General features: G+C 31.8%; 1 protein-coding gene across 1 annotated transcript in view; it reads right to left on the bottom strand.

The window, feature by feature from the left end:
• LOC143083262 (uncharacterized) overlaps positions 1 to 16,487 on the bottom strand; it is a 45,051-nt gene that overhangs the window by 7,232 nt on the left and 21,332 nt on the right. The window contains exons 6-10 of the mRNA XM_076259530.1: positions 13,664 to 13,963; positions 9,144 to 9,230; positions 4,851 to 5,105; positions 3,519 to 4,106; positions 1,950 to 2,071 (exon numbers count right to left, since the gene is read on the bottom strand). Of these exons, the coding sequence (XP_076115645.1) occupies positions 1,950 to 2,071; positions 3,519 to 4,106; positions 4,851 to 5,105; positions 9,144 to 9,230; positions 13,664 to 13,963 (1,352 nt within the window). The remainder of the gene's footprint in view (positions 1 to 1,949; positions 2,072 to 3,518; positions 4,107 to 4,850; positions 5,106 to 9,143; positions 9,231 to 13,663; positions 13,964 to 16,487) is intronic.

The raw sequence follows: 16,487 nt of genomic DNA, 5'->3' as shown, positions 1-16,487 counted from the left end.
AATTACATTCAGAGACAATACTGATATTTTACCTTTTTTAGGATAGTTACTGCATAAAACACATATCCCAAAGATGATAACCGTAACTCTCTTCTTCTAAGATGTTTCAAATATAGTATATATTGTAATTATTGAGCCAAAATCTATAAGTATTAACAGAAATGATGACACAGATTTATGTCTCACGTTATTCTATTTTGAATGTGAAATGCTTATGGTAATATCGAAATGGCAAACCTTATTAATATTAACAAATAAGGTATACGTATGAAAAACATTCCAAGTCATTATGAGTGGTTCCCTTCAAACGAAATGTATCATTTACCTCATTGTATAATATTGAAGTATTATAATGTTAGGTGATGTTTAGAATAGAATAGCCATCTTTGATATGAATTGGTTTAACAATGTTTACTAAAGTAATATAAAAACACAGAAGATACCTGTAACATATTGACTATAAAAACATTGCTAGTCAATTGATAACATTGAACAGTTTAATCTCACAATCCCTGTTGAAAAGAGATACTAGTATACAACTACATATCGTATACTCATTTGAGTGGTTCCCTTTAAACGAAATTGATCATAAACCTTAGTATTTTATGTAATGTTGACAATATAATAGCCACCTTTGATGTCAATATGGTTTAACAATGTTAACTAATACCGCAGTCTAACTAGGCCACGATCGTACTACGATCTGTGAAAAAAAATGAAAATGTTCACGATCGTAATGCGATCGTGTAGATCGCAGTAAGGTCGTATCACGGTCGTGGTGAGGTCTTCAGGATCGTGATGAGCGTGGCCAACTTTGAACATGTTCAAAACAACCGTTGTGTAGTTGTGGCGAAATCAGGTCGTAGTAGAAGCGTAGTAAGAGCGCAGTAAGGTCGTGGTAAGATCGTAAAGGTCGCAATACCATCGTAGCGAGAGCGTAGCAAAAGCGTGATTATATTCGGAGAGACTGCGCTACGATCTCACAGCGACGTTATTACGACCTCACTACGACCATCACAATCTCCCCGCGACCCAACTACGCGTCCACAACGATGATACCATGTTTACAACGCGCTGTTCAAGACCATATTACGATTCTAGCACGCCCATGTCGTCCTTATCACGCTCTTCTTTCGACCTGACTATGTTCATACTACGACCATCATGCTCATTGTCATTTAAACATAAAATATATAAAAGCTCTCAAAGTTTAGATTGTTTGTTTGTAATTTGGATCTCTTGTCCTTTTTCTCTAACGGCGCCACAACCATGTTTGACACATCTGTGTCAACCCTGCTATGGTTCACTAAAACATCGTCATTTGAGCTTGATGAACCAGCAAAAGGTTGTGATTCAGGTTTGATTTGTCGGCTCGAAATCTCTGCTGGATCAGGATTCGTTAATATCAGAGCTCCCTCAGCCTCTTCATCTATCCTTACCACCACGCCCAAGTGTTCTGGTAGATTTTGGTGGCATTTCTGTGTTGTTTCCGAGAAATCTACGTATTAATCAGGAATAGAAGGAATGGAACAGTATTGATACGGAACACGATGTTGACGTTATTCCTAAGAAAGTAATGAGACCGCGGTATGGAAGTAGTATAATCGTGGTAAGAATGTGCTATAATCGCAGTAGAAGCATGGTAAGATCATTTTGCAATCGGATAACGCGTGGTATGGTCGTGGTGAGAACGTGATGAGCGTAGTAGGATCAATATAATCGTAGAAAGAGCGTGGTGAGAACGTGATTTAATCGTAGCGGGATCGTTGTAGAATCGCAATGAGGACGTAGTATCATCATGAAAACAACGAAAATTAACATTTTCATGCCGCTCATACCGCGACCTCACCACGATCTGTATACATTTCAGAACGCGATGAGAGTGGTGCGATCGTGGTCTAGTTGGACTGGGGCTTTAAGTAAATTAATATAAAATAGCATAGAAATACTTGTAACTTGTCACAACATGTTCCAACGACAATAATGGAGGGAAGCGCTTCTTTTGTATCGTCAATTCCCTCTTCTTCATCACCATAGCAATGAATAGCATCCATCCAAAAGTTTATGTATTCTGTAAAAACGCCATAGCAAATAATTGGCATTTAATAAAAGCAAGCTTAAGGTTCAAATAGGTTAAACATAACTATATAAATTATATTTTGAAAGTGAATTTATATCTTAATTTGATAACGAATAGTACTAACATGCTTGCTTAGTCTTGCGATGATACCTAAACATAGTACCACTCGTCAGTCGCAAAACACAGAGACATAACCAAAAACAAAGTTAAACGACAAATTGCGAAAAAAAAGAGAATGACTGGGTGTGATAACGTACAACAACAACGACGATAATCAAAATAAAAAGGAAATCAACAATATAAGAAATGAATACTGGCGAGGAGTGGAGATTTGATTAGTTGAAAAAATACTGAAGTGCAAATGATATCAAGTTTATTGGAAAGATACTACTCTAAAACACAAATCTACATATGATGTTGTAAATAATTAGAATACACTTTTGATCTAAATGCACTTCTTTAAATTATGTATGAGCTTCAATTAATACAAAACAAAAGAAAATGCAGTGCTGCCAAAAAATTCATACTTTGAATTTAATTGATGCTAAAAATGCTACAATACTAGGTTTCCACTAATAAAATCTCGCATTCATTATTTAATATTTTCAGTTGTGATTACGTTTTCGAAAATGCACAATTGCATTAATTTGATTTCGCAATTTTGCCAGAGGTAAGTATTTGAAATAATAAATGCACGCATTGATATCTGAATTTACTGAATACGTTTTCTCTATGAAAGTTGCTAAATAACCTTGTGCAGGTGCGCATGTGTTCAAACGTTTTTATAACGAGAATTATACATACACTTATCAGCAAAACTCACCGCTGTATTAGATTGATGAAGAAAAAATTGTGACAATGGCAGACCATTTTCAAACCTAAGACAAGATGTTGCTCAATCATACCCATCAAAAACAGAGAATATATGTTTCATAAATGTTCATGACATTCGAAAGACATTCAGACACCCATTACGCCTAAGACTCATCAGTGACACCCGAATAAAAAAGTTGAAAGGCCAAATTAGACAAGGAGGACGCAATACGTGTAGAAGACCGAACGAAAGGAACACATGGTATGGCTATACCCGATATAGATGAATTCAATGTGCGAAAAAGATATAAATTTATATATCATGTTCATGACATTTTAAAGATATATATTTTTTAAAGTCAAAGAGAAGTAGAACATGTACAACAACGACTAAAGGGAAAACTTGTCCCATTAAACACGGTATAGCATTTCTAGACACAGATTGGTGTAATAAATCAATTAAGCTGAAATTTTATGTGAAAAAGCTTAATTTGTAAGGTTGCTGAAACGAAACTGACAAAATTGTGTTACTGAAAAACAGACACATGGACGGGTCGAAATAAACAGTATACCTATCTCATTTAAAGTAAATGGATAAAACTAAACAAAACTGAGAATAATTTACCTCCAATGTCTTCAAAGGGAATCTCTGACAGATCAAGGAAGTTCTCTTCTATATATTCAGAGGTCATCAATCCTTTTATGTTCTTACTTACATCAAGAACCAACAAATAAATTGCATGTTTATTTAAAAAGGTTTGATGAGTTGCATAGAATTCGTATTGACCAGCAAAATCTAGAAGTGCCACTTCAGCAAAGTCGTCTAATGACGCTTCAGATTCGGACCAACCTTGGAGGTCAGCAAATAAATCCGACCTTGTAACCTCAGCAGGTGAAATAACTTTATCTTGTAGTTCAGAGTTAATTTTTTCTGTGTTTTCATAATTGTCGTTAACATTTGTAAGAACATTTGTTTTTCTCTTTTTCTCTTCATTTATCTCTAAGTCAGAAGGTTTCTTGGCAATTTCATCCCTTTTGTCATTTGAATTGGTGATTGCATACTTATCATCTTTTTCTGATACATTCATGGCAGATACATGCATATATGTCAACTCTGCTGTTTTATTTGTGTTTGTCTTTTCTCTCAGAGGAGGGACCAGCAGGTTCTTTATTAATCTCGATTTTCTTCCTTGATTAGCATCAAAGCGAATATCTATTAAATGAAGTAATTCTTATTTAACTTATTGCAGAAATCAAACATAAATGATAAATATTGAAGTATATGCAACTAATTAAATTGTTAATTTTTGAACTATTCTGGAAAAAACTCGAGCATACAAGATACCATGTTTGAAAAGTTATCTGCCATGAGTGCGAATACTCTACACACGGATAATCAGTGGCGCTTTAATAGAAACAGTCGCAATACTAAATAAATTATAAAATTGATGAGCATTGATACAAAACAACTTTAAATATATAGCTGAACCAAATTTTAAAAATATAATCTTTTTTTGCACTAGTAACTGTTTTTATTACTGAAACGGTCATTTTAAACTGAACAACTCTGAAATGCCTGAAATTACCGCAAGGAAAAAGATCTTTTTCAGTTTTTCAGTACATGTTCAGTACACCAACTGTCGCGGTCGATTAAGTATCAGTCAGTACTGGTTCAGGTAATTAAAAAAAACCGCCTAGCATTAAATCCATTACTGTCAAGTACATTTTAGTACACGTCAGTTTATCGATAGAATCGTTGTCTAGTACCTTTCAGTGTATTAAAACTGCATGAGGATTGCTTCAAAAAATATTATCACAGAAACAAAGTAATTGTTCATAGGGGGTGATACATCTCGCAGCAGTAGCACCGACCCATTAGTTATATAAAACCTCCTCTAAGAAAGTCTACCAATATCAAGTGTAACGTTGTTCAAATAAATTCGGATAAATGACTTACCATTTGAAAATATCCAAGTATCATCTGTTAAACATACTTTACATTTTTGAGTCATGATTTCTATACCATTTGTGCTTGTCACATCTGATATTTCCTTTCTTAACAACCTTCTGGTAAGACAAGTTTTTCCTACACTAAATGGCCCAACAATCGGTAAACGTATCACATATCGTTTTTCAACACCGCTTCGTAAAACGTCTCTGTACTGATTTTCTACCTCTTTTCCCATCTTCCAAATAGTTAATGGTATTTGATCTGTGGTATATCAATTACATTATACATTACAAAATAGTTATTTGTTTAAAATTTGTTCATAATTAGGAAAAAAAGAAGCAGTATATAATGAAGAAATAACGAGATAAACAAGTACAGCCAATAACACTGTTAATTTAATTTAAAAAAAACTCTGACGTATTTAATTAACTAGGAGTTAGCTTTTTTAAAACGTTTCGTGCTGTTACGTAGGGATGGATAGTCATCAAAATATTATACAATTGATTTGAATTAAATTTTCATGAAAGCAAATTTACATGACTGTGTGTTTATATACAGTACTACCTGTGACATAATCTTATTCATGGTGGCCATAAAAATTATGTCCACCATGGTGGCCCTACATGTCCATCATTATACCTCCTGTCGCTTAATTAATACACAAGGTATTATCAAAAACTAGTCAAGGATAAAGTGAAATCTTGACTGCATTGAAGTGTTAAAATTATATAACTTACAGGTCATGTGTCTAAGGTAAAATATACATGTATGTGTTTGTGAAATTTAATTACTGTGATTATGACAAGAAAATTCAAAAATAAAATGAAATAATATAACTAGTTGAATAAATAGCTGATTTTTGTTTTAATTTGACTCATGACTATTTGTTTTGACATTATACATTTTTAATCAAATTAAGTTATTTTTTACATGTACTTTATGGTGTAAGAGAAGAATAAATGAATATCATCTTCTAATATAATGCAAACTTTCCCAATTCCTGCCTTTTTCTATTGAAAAGTTGTTTCTCAGATTAATTTTTTTAAATCAAAATGATTTATACTTAAATAATAGTAGATAGACTTATCTGCATTCAATACTGTTTTACAAATGTTAAAGATTGTCTTTAGAACTTATTCTAAATAAAATTTAGGCAATTCAAAATATTCTTTAATTCAACAAAATTTGATAATATTAGTATTGTCATATAAACATATGGTATTTACATTTGTAGTTTGTGATTAGCGTTTTTTTCACTTTTGTTCTTGGGTAAGAGACAATATTATGAGAAGGTAAACAATTTTCAAATAGATTATCTCAAGTTGTTTTGTTAATTTTACAATTAAGGAAGGAGTGGTCTTCATTGTCCAGCAAGTGGCACATTTACGTATTCTATCTTTTCTAGGAATTTTTTATTGTCCACTATTTTTTCTATTTCTAAATTACGACCACTAACTCTCTTTGTGACACATTTGAGTATACAGTTTTTATCAAAGTTTTTATTCTTAAATCTATTTCAATGGTGGATCCAGAAATTTTCATAAGTGGGGGCCCACTGACTGACCTAAGAGGGGGCCTGCTCGAGTCACGCTTCAGTGATTCCCTATATAAGCAATCAATTTTTTTCTCAAAAAGCCCCCCCCCCCCCTAATCCGCCTCTGTATTTTCAAAAATGTTCTTATATTTTTCTTTAAATTGATTTTTCATCAATGGTTTTAAAGTCTTAATTCATTCAAGTCCCTGAAAATGTTAACTTTATCTAAAAGACCTGGGTTTAGGGAAATATTTGCAAATATATACCAAGAATCATACCAATCCAGCACTTCCAACAATATAAATGTACACAGAAAAAAATGATTTAATTAATTCATAGACCATAAAAGTGTAACCATCTATATAAGTGTATTTTGTCAAATTTTGGCTTTTAACTGACAGATATTAGCCAAACTGAAGATGTTCACATTTGTTTCAAAAAGGCAAAGCAAGACAGTTTTTTCTTTAAAGTTTTTTTGGAAAATATGTCTCTTCAACATGTCCATTATGTTAACTCCTGATTTCAGATTTAAAAAAAAAAAGAGAGACAAAAATAGTTTTTTTCCTATTAAAACCGTATTATGATATTTGTAGTTTTCCTGAATAATAAAAGATGTTATAAAAATTTATTATAAGAGGATTGATATTGTCTGATTATTTTATTTTGTTAAGAAAAAGGCTTGCTAAAAATTACTTCCTTCATGCTTTCTTTAAAAATATCATTTGCTTGAATATTAGTTATTATTAATGATAATTTATTAAATAATGTAAATAAACAATTGAATACAATGAACATCATGATTATTATTTTTTTTTTACTTTAAAAAAAAATAATAATAAAGTCTGTTGTCTTTCAAATGCTAGTCAATAACTTTATCTTTGACAAATTTATATCTTTTTGCTTCTGCAATATTCTTTTACTAAGAAGATATTAAAAGAATAAGAAACAAAATCACACAAAAATGAATAAAAACTAATAAAAAAAAAATTCAAAAAATTCAAAAGACAGAAAAATCAAAAATAATATTAATTAACATAGACTAAAACAATGTCTTATTCTACATTTTCAAAAAAGGTGAAATGTCAATTTTGAAAGAAACCTAAGTTACCTGTACAGGTAAATTTTAAAGAAACATACAAGTTGAAAACTTCAACCCTGATTGATTACAACAGGTAACATTATTAGATAAAACATCAACCTATGTTTTATGACCCCAATAAATGGCCAACATCTCAAGATTGAATACCCCAATAAATGGCCACCATTGGGTGTTGACCATGCAAGAGGGTGGACATAATTAAGAGAATGTCACAGGCTGTACTGTATATAAAAGAGGGACGAAAAATACCAGAGGGACAGTCAAACTCATAAATCGAAAATAAACTGACAACGCCATGGCTAAAAATGAAAAAGACAAACAGACAAACAATACTACACATGACACAATTTAGAAAACTAAAGAATAATCAACACGAACCCCACCAAAAACTAGGGATGATCTCAGGTGTTCCGGAAGGGTAAGCAGATCCTGCTCCAAATGTGGCACCCGTCGTGTTGCCTATGTGATAACTAATCCGGTAAATAGTTTACCTGATATCATTTGTGAAACTGTTATTCCATAACCGTCAACCATTTCCATTTTCCATTTTTTTTTCATTTTTTTAAATATCTTGGCCTCGGTCATAAAAAAAAGACAACAGTTCTTAACTTCGTGTCAATAAATAAAGGCAACATAAGTATACCGCTGTTCGAAAGTCATAAATCGATTGAGGCAAAACAAATTCGGGTTACAAACTAAAACTGATGTCAACACATTAACTATAAGAGGAAAACAACGAAACAACAAAAACACTAAAGTGCAACAAAAAGTAAAATAGATTAATATAAGTTGCAAAACTTGTTTCCCAATACACTTTAAATGAATATGTTTAATCTAACAAAAAATACCGAAACGACAATGCGACACCTTCTCTAACCATATAAAACAAATTCACATACTTTGTACTATTGATATGAAGATAATTGACATATCCATGTACTATGGGTATAACACTTTTTATCATATACTTAACATTAATATGATAGCTTTTGCATATGTGTAATGAGCGGAAGTACACAAGCCATAATTTCCCACCCGGGCTAATAACCCATATCAGGGGCATCTCGTGCACAAAACCCATAATAGTGCCTCTCGTGCAAGTTACTTCCGGTATTTCCGGTATCGGTTGTTTACTTTTTCATTGTGACGTCAGATATTTTTTATTATGACGTCAAAATTTACGGGAACTTTTGAGGGGATAGTTTAGTACTTGCTAACAAATGCAATTGACAATTACATGAATTATGAATAATTTTATAGTACAACAAACATGGAGTAATAATGATCATAAAACTCTTCCAAATTTTCAATGTTTCAAAATGCCTCTATAGGAAATAGTAACATAAATAAATATGGAGATAGTGATGGTATTGTTAGACAATTATAGTATATTTTTTTTGATTCATCATTTAACTTTTTTAATAAAGCTTTTGACTGTTTCAGTTATTTTATTTGTTAATTTGCCATACATAAAACAATTGTCGGAAGTATATGATAAAGAGATTAATACATGGCCTTTTCCATATCGGCCCGGGTATCATCCCTCGACCCATATCAGCACCTCGACTCCGTCTCGGGCTGATATGGGGGTCTCAGGATGATACCCGGGCCGATATGGAAAAGGCTATGTATTAATCTTTATATAATGCTAGTATCATTGTCTTACCATCTTTTGAAAACTTAAAATATTTAAGCCGATCTTGAACACGTTCAAAACCAAAACAGTCTTTATCATTTAGATATTCCTTTATTTCTACAAAAGAATAAAACAAAATATGCAATATTAAAAAATACTTTTAACCAAGAATAAAGGTTTAATGAATTCTCGGATTTTATCATGTTACAGTTATTGTACCACAATGTGTACCTTCATATCTATATAAATTATTTTGCAAAGAGTTCCACTGAAACTCGTGCAAGGACCGTTCTTAATTTTCAGTGGGGCGAGATTTTCTCTTACTCTAAAGGTATCACTATGACTTTGAGATGAAGAAAATCAAAAGAAGTGCTGTTCTTTTGCTTTTTGTGGGTGTTTTTTTTCTGTGCATGTACTGATTTTGTGTAAGGATGGATATGCAAAACATTTCAGTTTTCAGGATGTTTAAAATCAGATAAAATTGAAGAAAAAAAGTGAGCAATTGACTAATAATTCATTCTATAATTATTAATAAAATGTATCATTGACAGATGAAAGGTATTTTTGTTCGATATTGATTGTCATGAATGGGTCAACATATCATTCATTGCAAATTTTTACCCTCAATTTATTTAAATTAAATAACACAATGATTTTTAAGGATTTGCGACTGGCCAGATCCATCATTATCAACTCGAATGTATTATATGGCCCCATAATTGCACATGGTCAAAATAAAAGTGGAAGAGCTTTACCCAAAATATATTTTACATTCATTATTATCTTTGTAAAATAAATTTCGTAGCAGAATAACTTTTCAAGTTTAGCTCTTGCTTGTATCTTAAAGGGAAAATTCGAAAAAAAAAAAAAAAAAAAAAATTTGATATTATGTTCATTCTAAATAAATCTAGATAGGTGAGTTAATTGATTTTTCATGTTTTTAAAACCGACTATCAATTCTGTGAAAGTCGCCATCTTAAATACTGATAATCACGAACATTTACTTACCACAAAATCCTAGTACGTAGCATGACATGTCCGTTAATCAGTGTTACAATGACTTGTCAAGCTTATGGATGTTCTACCCGACCAAGTAATGGAAGAGGCCTACATAGTTCATAACACACAAGATCATAACATCAAGTTATGCTTTACTAAGATTAATTAGAATATTAAAAATAATGATTTACTACAAGACATCTTAATTATTTTAGTGGGTTTATATATAAAAAAAATATTCAGCATATAATGCGTAAGTCAGGTTTAAAAGCTGTAAATGACAGATGATCGTAAATCGGTTTTTAGCTCGTCGTTAAATTTACATCTTTTCTCTGAGAAACAGGTATAACATATGAATTATTCTAAAATAATGTTTTACGAGTCGGCTTAATACAGTGAAAATATTCCGAAGATACTTATTCTGGAGGAATTATAAACTGAGATTTATCGTTATGCTCTCATTTAGATTTATAAAAAGGTGTTGATTTGAGATCTTTTGAAAATATATTTTTCAAATGTTTTTTTCTAACGTATATTTTTTGTTTATTTTGGGTTTTTACCTGACTTGACCAACGTTCAAAAAGTCTAAGGTAATCAACATGGCTTCATAATTACCAGTGTAGTGTAAAAGTGACACACTGGGGTATTCTAAGGGTGAACCAGGTGTGCACAGGTAAAATTTATAAAATATGCCATACCAATAAACTGTCCGTGATATACATCATGTGTCACGATTCTGATAGAAGTATATACCAAATACGTATAAAAGGATAAAATGTTATTCAAGTAGTTTCCCGCGGTTGCAGACAAAACTTTTAATGATTTTTTTTAAATGTAAATAAAAATATTCGTCCGTCTTAATTACAGAATGACTTCCAGATTAATGTAAAAAAATAGAACGTAGGACAATTCGGAAATAGAAATACATATGAAGTTTTGGGTCGGACCCGAAATCTCCATGACTTGAAACACTTGGGGGAACAAAATTTAAGAGTGGTTAAGAATCCGTATAGGCCGTATCCCCATTTAATCAATTTTCAATTTTACTATTATAAGGAGTCAAATCAAGCTACGACTTCATATTCACTCTAGATAAACAGTGTTATATTTCGAAATTAATGCTGTTTTTTTTTATAATTGTTTATTGATATAGCATCGGAAATAAGAATATCCATTAGTAAACTTCGGACTTTACAAATGCAGAATATACCGTGCAGGTTTGTTCCAGATGGAGGTAAATCCAGAAAAGCGCTTCGGACGCAAGAAATTAACGTGTTGCTTTCAAAATTTTACATCACTGGGTCGATATCTCTGCTGGTGGACTATCAGCTCAGGAGTCAGTATTTCAGTATTACTGACATGATTTAACAAACTTTACTAGAATTGTCCGTTTATAAATTTAAAAATTATTAAGAAACTAAGGTTTCAACTCCCTCAAGCAAAGTTGGCTTTAGATGAATTTAGCTATTTATTTTAGGTATTTTTGACATATAGCTCTTCAATGGTTTCGGTACTTATACATCTTCGGATTTCAAATGTTTGGCTTTGGGCGTTCCTGTTGAAGGTAAATCCAGAAAAGATTGTTTACATTTGAGTGTTCCCGTACAATTCCCTTTTTCATGAGACATACATAAATGATAAGAGCGTATGCCGTATCATTGTAACACATAAACTTAGTTTCCTGACTTCAACCGAAAATTGTTCGCTTCTTAGTTCATTACCTAATTTGAATTTAAAGAAATAACAGCACCAAATATAATTTAGAAAAATAAAAACTTCACGCCAACCCATTTGTATTTGTCACCACCTTGAAAATGTATTTTGAATGTGTGTATTAAACACGACCACCTGTGTTATAATCCACTGATCCGAATATACAGTCACACCTGAGAGGCCCGTCTAATTACCGATCTACAAATGACATTTTACCTTTTTAGAAGCCGTCCAAAGTTTTGCCAAATAATAATACACACATCGTATAAACCTAGTCATACCGTAAATAGTAAAAGGTCAATAATTGTCACCTTTATATCTTCGTTACAGTTTAAGTTATATACTTTAATTTGTTCACCTTGTCAGTCTGCAAAATCATATTTTAAAACAAAAAAAATAATATAATATAATATTTTGTGTGTGTTCTCTTCAACAATAAATCGAAATATATACTGTCAATATAGAAAATTTAGCTCATGAATGTCAACAGTTGCATGTCAGTTTCGTTTTATTTTCCGGTTATCAAATGGTTAGTCATCGGCGCGCTTATGATTATGTTACAGTATGATAAAAGACCAAGACTTTAAGTGATTGTATTCTAAATGCAATACCAGGAGAAAGCGTCACGACCTACAAGAAGTAACCAATATTTTTTTAATTAATTATTGATTTTCTTCTTTATTACTGCACATATGCAACAATGTAGCGATAAAACTTTGTGAATATGTATTTTATGTCAGAAAGTATATATTTAATCTATAAGTCAAAAATGGCGAATTTCCCCCTTCGTGATAATTATAGGAGCTCAATATAAGACAACAATTTTGTAGTCTAGGTCTTCTGCACTAAATTATAGACACTAATGACAATTTGTAAGACACAATTCAAAATAAAAGTACTTATGAACATTAAAAAACACCAACTATCAAAAGTCGCCAATCAAATTATGAAAACTTCCAATTATGCAAAGTATCAAAAACAATAAAAGGATGTTCAAACTCATAAGTCGAAAAGAAACTGACAATTTAAAGCCGATCATACGGTATGGTTTTTTTTTCTCATTGTCGAAAGACGTATGGTTGCCGATACAGGCGTACATTAACTTCATTGAACTTTGGTGGATAGTTGTCTCATTGGCAATCATACTACATCTCCTTATTTTCATATTGCTATGACAAAAAAACGAAAACGACGAAAAGACAGACAGTACACAAAACACAATAAAGAAACTAACGACTGACAAACACGAATCCTTCTTTTCATGTGGCCCCGTCATGGAATAACAAATCCGATGAAAAGTCTTATTCAGTAGGACAAAATCCTTGAGAAAAGGACGGCCTTGTGGCAACGACAATTGAAACATATCCGTCGTCATCTGTAAAACAGGTATTCCATAACGGTCAACAAACAATTGATGGCGTCCGGAAAATTGGCACAGGGATGATTTCAACTTCAACACCAACAAATGTCCTAATTATTCATAGACTAACAAATGTAAAAATGTCAAGTGAAAATATTTCAAAATAATGCATGCATGAAATAATGTCATTGCTTTACAAAAACAGATTAACGTGAAAATGAAAAGCGTCCGACGCGACTTTCCGAATTAAACTTCATCAGATACACATACAGTTAAACATTTGAAAGCATAGGGTATCTTATTACGAAAAAAATGATAGTCTACGACCACCGGTATTGACACAGATCTATAAGAATGAAAATAACGCTTGCCAGACGAAAGCTTTGTAGGAATCAATATAAGAATATATCTCGTTTATATTAATTAATAATTATATTTGTTATTGTCTTTTAGAATATTTTTCATGCAAACAACAAACCTTGTATGTTGAATTTTTGCGAATCTCGTACAATCCATTCCAACAGGTCTCTCTTAAGACTTTTATTGACTTTACTAAGACCTTTGTAAAGTATCTTTATATGATCTGTATAAATATAATATTCTGCTATTGTTTCTGTCCAATGCCTCAGGACTTGCCAAATTGGGTTGATCAGCCGTTGATATCTGGCTAGTTTTAAGGTATCTTTGTTATATCCAATGAAGACTCCGAATGCTACCCAGTCCTTTTTAATTGCAGGAAGAATCTTGTCTACTACAAATGGCCGAAGAAAGTGTTTTGCTAGAAACAGAATTAAGTCTTTATAGCACGAGGTTACAAATTTTCCCATTACAAAAAAATAAAATATCAGTTTTTAACTGTACGTGCAAGATATATGAGGTTAACAGATATGCAAATTGAATAATTTCTAACATTATCTACTAACTAACTAATATCCCTGAACTGTTGACGTAGTTAGTAAACCTATCTTCCCACTTAGAAAACAAGCAAAGGGTCTTACTTGTCGGTTAAACGTTATAAATATTCTCATCACTAATAATTAGAATATACAATGTCGTGAATCCAAAGAATAAAGAGTATCACCTATTTTCAGATTATAAGACTTAGTATATACTTCGACGCGGTTGACCATGTTTTCTCGGGGTAACAATCTGCTCTTTCACCCTCTTAGCTATGTGTTATTTAAATCATATCAAAATGATTATTTGTTATATAAAATTGATAATTTGTTGTATCAAATTAATAATTTGTTATATCAAATGAATAATTTGTTATATCAAATGAATAATTTGTTATATCAAATTAATAATTTGTTATATCAAATGAATAATTTGTTATATAATTTAATAATTTGTTTTATTGCATAGCAATATCATATTTCACACAGAAAGTAACCAAAAGTTAGCGTGCATTAATTTCCATTATTGCACTAGTGCAATAAATCTTCAAAATTCATGACTTCATCAACAACAAAATCTTAGTTTAAACCAATTTATTCTTTCAAATATTATATTGCTATACACTAAAAGGGTTATTGCATAAACATTGGGGAATATTGTCCCTCGTTGAACATATATTGCACTCGCAAGCTCGTGCAATAAAATATTCTACTCGGGACAATATTCCCCAATATTCATGCAATAACCCTATTATATCAAATTGATAATCTGTTTTATCATATACTTAGACTAAATAACATGATAATAGCATTAAATTAACTTAAATTCCATATTTTTCGAATTGGTGCTTAGCGGGCTGATATGAAAAGTTTATCACATGCTTCGATTGTTATCACTTGCCTTTCCGTAACGTTATCGCATGGCATTCCGGTGATACTCGGCATTTTCCGGAAAATACACCTCAATGCTACGTTTTCAGGGAAAAACATTACAAAGTAGTGTACATAACAATTGTTTGGATACTGAAAAGTATATTGTGTAAAATAATGATAAAAAAGGAAATAAAAAAACAAACAAATTATTAAATAAATGCATTTTTTAAAAGTTACAAACATAATTTAGAAAGTTCCTTTGAAAAAATTGACTTTTTCAAACATTGTTCATTATGTATATTGCATATTTCATATCGAATGTACTAAATTTGGGGTCCGAAGTCGTCCGTGAACTTTTCAATCTTTGAACCACGTGAAAGGATCAATATATGAATCTGTTCTTTTTTCTCCATTGTTGAAGCATATGATAAAAAGATCATAACATGTAATTTTTCATATCGCATGTATTATCAGCCCTCGGTCAATATCAGCCCTCGAGCCATACGGCTCTTGGGGGCTGATATTGAACCTACAGAATATACTTTCCAGTATCCAACTTATTGTTGTGTACCCTACCTTGTAATGTTTTGTACTGAAAATTAAACGTACCATTAATTTGACGAGTTTTACCGTAATGCCATTCGATAACGCTACGGAAATGCATGTGGTAAAAGTCGAAGTATGTGATAAACTTTTCATATCAGCCCGCTAGGCACCGATTCGGAAAATATGGAATTTAAGTAAATTAAATGCTATTATCATACGGTAAAACCATATGTTATTTAGTCTAAGTATATGATAATCTGTTTTATTATACTTCAAGTTATAATGCTATATTTTGTTTGGCTAATACGAGGGTGTTAATTGACTCCATCACATGGCTGAGCGGGTGACAATTTTTTTACTATCACCCTCTCGTCCAGACCAATCAAAAACCGCTAATTTAAATAACAATGAATTGAATAATATCACATTATTAACGACAATGCGTAAGTTCTACGTTTTAGCTCAGATTCTATTATTGGACTGTCAAAATAGAAAAAAAAAGAAACATCTTGATTTCCTTCAGTCTGTTTATTTTTCTAATACCCGTAACTTTATTATGTATGTGACGTCATAGAAAAAGTTTTTAAAGAAAATTCATCTGTAAAAGACAATAATGATAGGAAATTCAGTATAATAAATTAAATATCACACAGCTAAGAGGGTGATAGAGCAGATTGGTACCCCTCGAAAAAGCATTGTCAACATTGGCTTTGCCGCGACAATGTTTTCTCGGGGTAACAATCTGCTCTACGTTTGAAGTTTCTTGAATAAAGTAGTGGCTATAGTGTTCTGTTTTTGTGTTTGTGCATATGTGTGTTTGTGTTAAGGGGTATTACACTTCTTTCATGTATTCGTCTTTAGGGATCGAGTAATGCAGATAAATTAAGGCAAGCGTGTCTGCTTCATTTGAGTTCTGACATATATGTATATATACCATATTAGAGCATGAAATACCTTTACAAGTTGCAGGGTGAATGCTGTTGAAAT

The sequence above is a fragment of the Mytilus galloprovincialis genome, chromosome 7 (genome assembly GCF_965363235.1).
Source record: "Mytilus galloprovincialis chromosome 7, xbMytGall1.hap1.1, whole genome shotgun sequence".
In the NCBI taxonomy this organism is placed as follows: Eukaryota; Metazoa; Mollusca; class Bivalvia; order Mytilida; family Mytilidae; genus Mytilus; species Mytilus galloprovincialis.
This window is presented reverse-complemented; position numbering and strand designations above follow the sequence as displayed.